The sequence below is a fragment of the Melanaphis sacchari genome, unplaced genomic scaffold (genome assembly GCF_002803265.2).
Source record: "Melanaphis sacchari strain LSU unplaced genomic scaffold, SCAv2.0 Contig1_pilon_pilon, whole genome shotgun sequence".
In the NCBI taxonomy this organism is placed as follows: domain Eukaryota; kingdom Metazoa; phylum Arthropoda; class Insecta; order Hemiptera; family Aphididae; genus Melanaphis; species Melanaphis sacchari.
Window position 1 is genome coordinate 5269668 of NW_020270976.1, and position 11740 is coordinate 5281407.

Genomic DNA, 11740 nt, shown 5'->3' on the forward strand with positions numbered 1-11740 from the left:
AACATCATAAATTGCAAGTATCATCAATATTTTATTTAGTATAGAGACGTGTATGAAAGGATTTTGACTACATACATTTTCTTCATTTTCAGAAAATGATTTGACTGCTTCAACAGGAGACTGTGTTTGTATATTATTAGACGAATTTTTATCTTTAGGTAATAACTTTATTTTTCCTTCTTCCGAAACCATAACAGTATATAATGCTGGGTTAAAATTCAAACGTTCCATTACTACCAAGGGTTTATTTCCTTGCTCATATTTCTAAAAAAAGATAATAAATAACTTTGTTAAAATATAATTTATAACTTATATATAATAAATGCATTTAAATATTAATTAAAACATACAGAAATATGAAATTACAGCCTCCAATGTATGGATCTACCTCTGTTTTATGTACTACATATCTACAAATATGAGAATAGTATGTGGTCTACCAATGTCATGTGTTTTACCTATAGCTGAGAATCCCGCATCATTTATATTTATTACCTACCAATTTATGTTTTATCTTAATTTTTCATAACGATATAAATTAAAAAAATTATCACCAGGTTAGTTGATTAGTGTCGTTTATGGTAAAACAACATTTTTTAAATTTTGAACTACAAAAATAGTTTTTAAAATGCTTGTTAAAGAATTTTATAAAAAATTTGAACTGAAAAAACTACTGTTTAATACCTGAAGATTGCAGCCTACCTTGTGCAAAATAATGTCTCTAATGTGACAGTGAAATAAAACTCTACCAAAAAAATGAACACGGAAAAGTAAGAGAAATTTCCCAGTGTAAAAAAAAGGTTGCCAAACTATCCAATCTATATTTTTGTATCATAGTGTAATATTTATAAATTCTTTTTTCAATTTCTTTATTCTTTTTATATTATTATGGTAGACCATGTCCATTTTGGTAGACCGCATATTGGGAGAGATAGCCAAAATTTCAATCGTTTATACATATTAATTTAAGGATTAACCCATAAATAAGATTAGTAATAAATTATGAATATTATCAAGCATACAACTAAAGACTAGTGATTACATAATACTGCTAGTAAATATTATAATCAAATTGTTAAAGAAATAATAGTTAGTCAAATTTTAGAAGTCTATTTTCCTTAGTTTCAGTTTCATGATTAAAAATGTTTTGCAATGACGGTGTGTAAAAAAGGAACCCCGGTATACAGTTTATATGCAATCAACCCAAGAAAAATGGACAAAATAATATGTAAGTTACATTCTAAAATGTATTGGATATTTTTTTTATACGTTTATTTGTCAGCTCTAGTAATAGGCTTGTTTTCTATGGTAACTTCTTAGTAAAGATAATCTTGGTATAACATAGTATTAGCGCAATCTATCAAAGAAAAATCCAACTACTCAATATATAACCTTAAAAAACTATTATTAAATCAAATAAACTAAGTTATATATTAAAATATTTAAGATGTTTTTTATTTAATATTATATCAATCATCCATATCTAAAATTGAATTTAAGTAATAACAGATTAATTATCTTAAACTGTTTTTGCGGTGATAATGTAGTAAACATTAAAAGTTATTTCACAAAATTTAACTACATATAATACTAAAATTAAATATATTAGACGATTTTCTTTTCATCATTAATGCATCATATAAATTAAACTTTTTCATTAATACAATATATTATTTATTCTTTTATGTATATATATCATTATTAAGCATATAAAAAATACTTAAGAAATTAAATATATTTAAATATGTAAAATTCTAATACTAATAATGATAGTATGTATAATATAATAAATTTGAAGAAACAACTTAATTAAGTCATCAACTAAGATTAATTTTTAACATTATTTCCTTCTCGTTATGTAAGTTATGTGAGATTATTTTTGTCTTTTATTATCATAATTCATAAACAATTAAAAAATTAATGACCACATTCCCATATTATATACAAACAATTCATAATGATATACAAAAGTTACATAAAAGTTTGCTTTGAAAATTGTACCTAACATAATTTTTTTATTAACTATAGATTAAAAGTAAATTATTAATGACAAGTTGTATATTCCTCAATATACATTTGATCATTTGTAACATTTATTTTGTTTCTCTTTAAATAATTCAGAATACAAATATTTATTTGTTTAAAAAACTATTATTTTTTTTATTTTTCAAATATACTATAGATTAAATATAATTTGTATCATTAATATAAATAATGAATAATTTCATAACTGAAACCATGTAATTACAGCATAAATCTGAACTTTTGAAATAACTAGATAAAACTAATGGGTTATCAAAGATACCTTCAATAATATTATATTAATAAAGAAATATAAATGTGAATGGAAAAAATTGAATACAAAAATAATCTTATTTCATATTAGATTATCTTCTATTAGTTCAACAATTCTATTTATTTTTATTACTTACTTCTATTTCTCTCATCATTTTCTCTTTAGCCCTAATTTTTTTGCTATAAAATAAAAAATTTAAAAGTACATTAATAAATGAATAAAAACTTTTAGTTAGTAAAACTTAATACTTACGAATTCCGTGCATTGGAAATTTTGACGTATTTATCGTTTGCTTTACAAAATTTTAAAAAATATTTTTCATGTATCGGCATGTCCCATCTAAAAAATATTGAATAAAATAGTCATAAATTTAATTTATTTTAAATTTAAAAATATTGATGAACTAACGATTTGGCAAACTTCCAGAAATGAACTGTAAAGTAATTAGGATATGGTTTGGTTTCTTTCAGTATTTTTGCACGATAATAAATTTTGTTCCATTTAGCCCAAACCGTATCACCTATAAAACAGATAAAAATAATATTTAACAGTTGTAATAACTAATGTATTCACTAACCATTCTTTAAAATTATTCAATAAAAATAATCAAGTTTATGTCTTGACTTAATCGCTCAAAAAACAATTTTTAGAATTATAAGATATAATATTATTTGAGTATTTAATACTGATATAAGCAATCAGTATCTTTATAAAATTATTAATATTTTATCAGTGGCTTGCTACCTACAAGTAAAAATTGTAATTGAAAAATAATTTCTAATTTCATTGCAAAATAAAAAATGTACAGCATTAAAATTAAAAAGAGATGCAAACATATTTTAAACCTAATTAATTGTTAAATTGTATGTATTAAACTATACAAAATTAGATTGTGTGATTAATAATTTTATACCTACCTAAAGGTAAATTATATTACATGTTAGTATAATTACAAAAATATGATCAATAGTGAGCATGTAAAGTTAGATTTATTCCAATTCCTGAATCATTCTATAGTTTGAACAATAGTAAGAACTTATGTTAATTCTCTCCGAAATGTACACCAGATCAAATAAATTAAAATAATATTTTACATTATAAAGATTTATAATGCTCACCACCACTATTACCCATCATTATTGATCACATTATAAGAGTAAAATCATTTTTGCAATTAATTTTGTTATTTTTTTTTTTCACTTATTTATAATTAAATATAGTTAAAATTTTGTTTAGTGACTAAAAAAAGATAGACTTCACTATCATAAAAATATGCTAAGAATTAAATAAACAAATTTAATTTATAAACAATAAACATACACGTTAAGTAAATATTATAAGGGTATTTAAAAAAAAAAACTTAACTTAAAAGTATATCAGAAACATAGAATACATTCAGTACTTAAACAATAATTGTTAGAATATAAAACATAAGTATTAATGTTAACACTCAAATAAATATTGCTAACTTTTAATAATGATACGAAATTTAAAAATATAAACTATAAAACATGTAACTAATAGAAATAAGCATTTTTTTCTTTTTAATTGGTCAATAATTCTATAATCTTAAAGTTTATTAAAAAATAGGGTTTCAAAAATCACAATTAATGCAAAAATTATATAAAAAATCCAATCCTAGAATATTCTCACGTACAACATTGATTTGACATAGTAATGCAATTGATTATAACAAAAATAAGCAGTTGGCAGAGTGAACTCAAAAAAAAAACAAAACCACAATACAGAACATATTTTAGTCTAAACGTATCTAAGGTTTAATCGGCTGCTGAAACTGGAGGAACTAAATGGCTACGCCGGAACTGCATCACCATATCATTGCTAAACGTGTCTATTTGTCAGGAATAAGTGAAAAAGATAAATGTACCACTGATCAGCGAGGGGGCCAGAAGCATAATAAAACCTCAGACATTATTATCATAATGCATGAGAAGTCAGTTGGTACATGACGCTATGCACAGGCGATCATGTCGCGATGTGCGTTTGCGTAGCGTACGCACGACTAAAAGAAACCTTTCGAAAAATTATTAGACGAATGTTTCAGGCGGAACATTCGACACGTCCGGGCATCAGGCATCAACGACAAAAGCAAAATGCGACGATAATCCGTGACGACGCGTATCTAAAAATTGCGCCACTACCGTAGCGCGCGTCTGTGTTTCTAACTTTTATTTACCTATTGCAAATGGAGTCCGATCTTGAGGCGGCAGTTTAGGCCGTTTAGGGGCCGCCTGGACTCGATTCTTAGCGGATCGAGGTGGCATGGTTGGATGATCTGTGTCGGCGGTATTTCCCGTTGCCGTCGCCGCCGGAGCCGACGGTGCAGCTACGGTTACTCGCCGAAGTTAAGGGACGTTGGCCCGAACAACGATGTAATGCCGTTCCACTCTTTTGACACTCGAGATGACTGGCCGATGTGGGTCCGTTGAGCGCGTAATAAGCAAACGAGAAAAAAAGTTACGAATAATAAATTGATTCGAAAAATTAAACTCGTATGGATCGGACAACGAGCACACACAAGTGCAAGCAAGCTGTACCAGAAATAATCGCTAAAATATTATAACAGTAGGTAGAGCAGTTATGCAAGACAAAGGACAAGTAGACACAACCATCCAGCTCACATCCTACTGCGAGACTGCGAGACAGCGTCACAACGAATTTTGACTTGTCTTGGAAACACAACTAAGTGCTCTACAGGCGCCGGCGGCCGCGGAATACTGTAGTATTACTACGAAGTTTACACGGAGATCGCGCTCTACGGAGGTGGTCAACTATTACCTCCACCACCACCACTGCTGCCGCCTCACGGAAATGCTGATAACTGATAAGTGCGTTACACGGATACAATAATTACGTAGAACAGCTGCTATAACGTGCGGCAGTCGATCGAACATTACGAATTTACGAAGACATGTAAAAATTGTTAATAAATATAACTTATGATTTCGAAATAAAATGATTTCATTAACTCTATGACACCGTATCTATGACTATTATTATTCATCGTATTTTAAAATAATATCATTACATACGGATTGGATTCAGAGGTATACGGTGGAGGTTGACAGGTAGCGAGTTGGGTTGGTTAAAAAATATATAAGGACCTAAGGTACTTTTTTGATCGTCGTATTCCGGTGGTCAATTTGTAAATTAGTTCCGAATCATTTAAATAATATTTATTTTAGATTTATGTATATGTATTTTGTTCTCTACTTCTCTACATATCTGCGGTGAATAATAAGTAACTATATCCTATAGACAAATAGTGGTTTCCTATAAATCATAAAAATACTATTATTTGTATGTAATAATTGTACTTCATTGTTTTGTAAAATTAATACAATGAATAAAACAAAAATAATAAACCTACTAGAACATCAATGTAAATTGTAAACAATTTTATGAAATTATAAATATATTCATAAAGAAAATATGAATTTAAAAATATAAATTTTTATTTGAGTAAATACGTACATTTAATACATTTTTTTTTATTCCAAAAAAAATGTACATATTTAGAAGTAGAATCTAACGTACGTGTATTTCATTCAAATGAGTTCTCTCATGAATTTTATTCTGTTCTTTATCGGATCGCCATACACGTTAAATATTTTGTGTATTTACTTCACTAATCGTTTAAAAAATTATATTTGTTATTCGCCTGCTTATTATGTCAAAATAAATACCAACTAAAAATGTATAATATGAACATTTTTCTATTTAAAATTAAAATATCTTTAAACTAATAACATACATTTGTAATATACATAATGTCATCTTAATATAATATTACGCATTCAAATTATTTTTATTTTTATCATTAATTTAAGTCATTCAGGTTAATGTTTATCAATTTGTATTTTTAAAATGCAATTCCATATTATGATATTATAATTACCCAACTGGCAACTTGATTGCTTCTATAGTTTATTATGAACTAAAATTAAATAAGCAACTAATAATTAGACACTATTATTTATTATTTGATTATAAATCCCATTTATTTATAATCAATGATACTAATATATACTATCTATAAACAATATTATTAAAAGGCCGCTTCCTCCGCATGTGTTGTCACCGTCTTACAAACGTGCAACATATTAAAACTCGTTTTACGTGGACAAGAACTACTAAAGCTGTAGCCTGTAATCCAAATTAAGCAACAAATTTTCACACTAGAAAGAGGAGATTTTGGACTGTGCAACATCGTTTTTTATTTTTTCGATATCAAAATACAAAAAAATTTATTCAAGTTTGAAAAACACAAACATAATGGAATTTTTAACGATAAGAACATTTTTCGTATTAGTAATATCAAAAAAATTAAAAACAATTTTGCACAGTTCAATATTTCCTCTTTCTAAAGTGAAAATTTGGCTACTTTATTTAGATTACAGCCTAAATGGTTTTTGCCCATGTAAAACGGTTTTTACCATGTATTACATTTGTAAGACGGAGACAACACATGCGGATAAAGCGTCCTCTTGTATAATATTTAATACACCAAAAATATATTTTCCTGTTTATTTATTTGAAGTATACAATATACTCTGCCTAAAAGCAAATTCCTTTTCCAGCCCAGACCCTGAAGCCTCCTTTCAATTACTGATAAATAATAGTGAATATGCAGACGCGTAATCAAGTTCCTAAAAGTTGAACGGTTCTATCATTGACCATTGTGCATATGGTTTAAACTCCAATCATTATTAAAAAGACTTCAACAAAATAAATATATTATTTAAGATTTTAAAGTAAAATATTCAACATAATAGACTTTAATAGTTTGTACTTTTATAAAAAAATTTAGAAGACCATCTAGTTTTGAAAATTTATTTGCATGTGCTTTATAGGGTAAAATGTAATATCATAAATATTATATTATTATCATTATTTAAGTGTTACAGAAAATTAAAACCTTATTAGTATAACAAAGTAAGCACATCTTGAAATAGCTATGTAATAATTAATAAGTATATTTCAATAGCAAATTATTAACAATTGTTTTGAGGAACCATCGATCATACAAATTATTTATAAATATATATTATTATTATTATTATTTATTTATCAATTATAATAATTATTAATATTATTATCAGGCTACCAGTTAAGCTTAAGTTTATACTATATAATATATTCTGTCAGTTAATAATGAAACGAGAATCATGAAAATAACTAGGTATATTTCCATTATCCAATTAATTTTAAATTATATTATTATATATTAAATATACCGGTGTACAATATTATACTATTGTCTATTTTTATATGAGACGGTATGGTGTCAAACTCGGGTTTACCGATTAATGAGTCTGATAAATTTAGAAAACAACAATTGTAATCGTGTATCGAGATAAATACAAATGGTAATTTATTTCTCAACATTGAATTTTTAACGTTGGATTTACCTGTTGATAATTTTTTTTTTTAATTTCTAATTATATAATTTTCTCTATTAAAGTATGAACAATTATTGATCACAAAATAAAACAAAATATTTTATAATAATTATGAGAATAATTAATATCTATATGACTATAAATTACTATACGTTATTGATACAAAATAAAATAATGCTTTAATATTGCTTTTTACTAATTTATCTATACTTGTATATAATAATATATTAAATATTAAAATAAAATATTCAGTTTAATATATTAAACTAATTTATAATAATCAGTATACTATGCAAACTGATATTAATGTTATAAATGTTATAATACATAAAGAGAATTATAGGAAGAATTAATGATGCAATGAAATGTAGGTACATAATTGTTTGTGTTTATAGGAAATATAAATAAGTAGTAGCTGGTAACCAAATCTAGATCTAGTAATCAACGTAAATAGGTACTAGACTGTAGGTTAGTAACTGAATTTATAATAATAAAATATTAAATAATAAGGAAATTATTAAAAGATTCTTGATAATTTATCATATTTATGAATTTTTTTTTTTAACTTGAATAAATAGTGCATTATTTTAATTAAAACAAATACATACCTACACGATACACTATCTGAATATTATTATTTAAGTGCATACTAATAAACTTAAATTTATGTAGTTAAATATAAATAGTAGTGTGAATATGTGACATAGACAGTCCAGTACGGCATTACTGTATGTCAGAACTTGGTTCTTAAGGACCCCAAAGCAAAATTAAATTTTGAGCTTATAGCTAAAAAATAACAAAAAATATAAAGAATATTTTTAAGAGTATGACATTGATTTGTCTAAATATTGTCTCAAAACAATTTAAAGTTTATAATTTTTTTTTTATTTTTAAAATCGAATATACTAAGTCAAATAATAATAAAATATAAAACCGATATATTAAACCCTCCAAAATATCATCCTCTAAAATGTTTGTGATATGTGTTTTTAGTCTATGAATATTCAAAAACATCAAAAAAATGATTCTACGTAAATGCGTTTTGTCCATGTTACGCATGGATCAGAGAGAGAAAACAAATAGTGCACTGACATTGTCTCATGTATTTTATCTTTTAGTTACATTTTACCTAGAAATAATAGGTATAATTATACGTCGTAATAAATTAAATACGGTACGTGAATCTATTTTTACGAATTAATAAACCCATGAATATATACGTAATATAGAAAAACCAAATTTTTGTTTATATATGGAATTTTATTAATAATGTATCTCACTTTTGTTTTCTTTTATTTTCTGTAATATTTTCAGTCCAATAGTGGTTTACAAGATACTATTTCGTTACCGTCAAATAAAATCCATACGATGAAATATACAGGTTAATATAAATAATACCCAAGCGAAAAAATGTAAGAAGTCTATGTAAACTGTTAAGTAATGTTGGTATGACGACACATTGCTTATACATTTTAATCTGTTTTAAAAATATTTTTGGATCATACTATAGTGTGATGGAACAGTGGATAAAAATACAAGTACATCTATAGTATGTAAAAGAAAAATAAATTTTTCAGAAATAATGTTTTAATTTATTAAAATGACTGTTTAAGTTTCGTTGAAATGACCTATTCATTATGAATATAAGATCAATTAAAAATATGTTTAACAAAATATATACTAAATAGGTACACACTACACATTTACTAATTAATATGGAGGTGAGGATTTTAAATTATACTTTTTTTTAGCAAACAATTATTATAATTTTGTTATTATATTTTAATAGATATGTATACATTGGTATAAATCTATCTAATTACGCACTTTAATCTGAACCTTGAGGTATCATTCAAACTTTAAAAAAAAAAGTGAAATTATAATATCATATAGGTAATTTAATAAAATAAATAAACATGTATTTCATGGACAATAATTGGATCTGAGAGTTTAATTATTTTGTATTATAATGAATTTCATACGGTATTCAAAATAAGTGAAATACATTAATTCATATTTCACATAATACGTTATAATCATTTTAAATACAAAATTTAAGTTTGCATATTTTTAACAATGATGTTACTGCGTACAAACACACAATTATATATATATATATATATATGTGTGTGTGTGTGTGTGTGTGTGTGTGTGTGTGTGTGTGTGTGTGTGTGTGTGTGTGTGTGTGTGTGTGTGTGTGTGTGTGTGTGTGTGTGTGTTATTTTAACTGTTTTTCATATTTTTATAATATATACTCGAAAACAAATTATGGATTAGCCAAATTTGATATCTGAATATAAAATTTTACTATAGATTAATTGGTCCTTTTTCATGTATACATTTTTCTAAAAAACTGTTTGTATAAAGCTAATTATGTTTCATAATACTCATATTTTTATAATAGGTACTCAATTTTAATGAGTTTTAAAATTATATAGGTATTTTTCAAGTCATATCTATATAAGTCGCATCTACTTAGTGTAATTATACTTTTCATGACATTTTATAATGTATAATATTTTAAATTACATATTTACATCACAATATGGATTGTGAATAACATTTTATGAAATCTAAATGATAACACGATTTTATCTAAATAGATAATTATTATAAATTTGTTTTATTGGACTTACGTCTTACATTATAATATATTATATACATTTTTGTCGTGGTAGCCGGTAGGTGTTATATAATTATAGTTTTCTGCAGTAGTACACAAGTACTAAATAATATATAGTTATTAGTGTTAGGTATTACTTATTAGCTATTACGTTGTGTAGTACACCTGTATGGATACACTCGTTATCAATTTTATGAGCACGATACGACCGCAATTCTGGAAAAATTCTATATTAATTTATTATTGTTTTTGGATGATGCTAGTATAAGTTTTCTGATTTTATAATACGAGCGATTATTCGCTATATAAAAAAATAACACCAAATAAAATAATGTTTACACTTTGTATAATAAGAAAATAAAAAGTTATTATTTAGATTTCACGAGAAGTAAAAATTCAAAATTCAATTTTTGTAATTAATTAAAAATATTACATAGGTAGTATAAAATTGGGTTTTCCATTTCACGAAATCGATCAAATATAATATGTCCAATTCATGAATCTAAGTTTAATTCATACTACATGATCGTAATTCATAATATGGATATTAATAAAATAATAAAAACGAGATTACATCAAGGATGCGACAAATCAAATATTAAAAATTTACCTATTTTGTTAATTTTTTGTGCTTATTTCCTTATTTTTCATTACATTGAGGAATGTACATATTATATTTTTCAGTACATAAAGAACTCTCAAATAAAGTGCATAAAAAAGCTTAACATTTTTGTAGTACAAAATACTATACACTGAATTATAAGCCTGCCATAATAATAATAATAATTTATCACTTGAATTAATATCATTATCGATCTGTAAAATCATTTTCGTATTTCATACATGATATTTTTTGGATATGTATGATATATTTCGGTTTAAAATTTTTTAACTAAAATACTCTGTCAAAATATTGTCAGCTTATTTAGCTGCTTCGCCTAGATTTGATTCACAGTAACTATAATTATTTTTTGTGTTAAATGCATAGTAATATTGTTCACTACGGTCTTAGATGACCGAGATCTTCACTATGTCATATTCATAGATAGGTATTTTAGGTATTTACAACGATTAGATGTCGATTTGTTCTCATCATTTAAGTTAAGAAATTAACAGTTGTATTTTACTAAGCAGACAATATTTACTTATATACCTACTTTATATAGATATATCATATAATAATATTATGTATACATAGAACAATACAACTTATAAGGGTTTTATAAAATATATGGAAATGTATAAAAAAATTAAACATTGCCTACGTCTTACATAATGAATTGTATGGCGGTAAACTTTGATCAATAAAAATGTTCAAGAAGAAACATTCGATGCGTATCAAGTTCCGATACGGGTCGGTATGTATCGTTAGTTTATTGTACAAGTAACTTCCGAAAC

The 11740-nt window shown here is 25.3% G+C and overlaps 1 protein-coding gene across 6 annotated transcripts in view; it reads right to left on the bottom strand.

The window, feature by feature from the left end:
- Positions 1 to 5023, bottom strand: part of LOC112593081 (protein PFF0380w-like) — a 48423-nt gene extending 43400 nt beyond the window's left edge. For all 6 annotated transcript variants that reach the window (XM_025337338.1, XM_025337339.1, XM_025337335.1 and 3 more), the window contains exons 1-5: positions 4494 to 5023; positions 2705 to 2816; positions 2549 to 2635; positions 2433 to 2475; positions 76 to 264 (exon numbers count right to left, since the gene is read on the bottom strand). In XM_025337338.1, the coding sequence (XP_025193123.1) occupies positions 76 to 264; positions 2433 to 2475; positions 2549 to 2635; positions 2705 to 2816; positions 4494 to 4581 (519 nt within the window). In that variant the 5' untranslated portion in view covers positions 4582 to 5023. The remainder of the gene's footprint in view (positions 1 to 75; positions 265 to 2432; positions 2476 to 2548; positions 2636 to 2704; positions 2817 to 4493) is intronic.
- Between the last annotated feature and the right edge of the window lie 6717 nt (positions 5024 to 11740).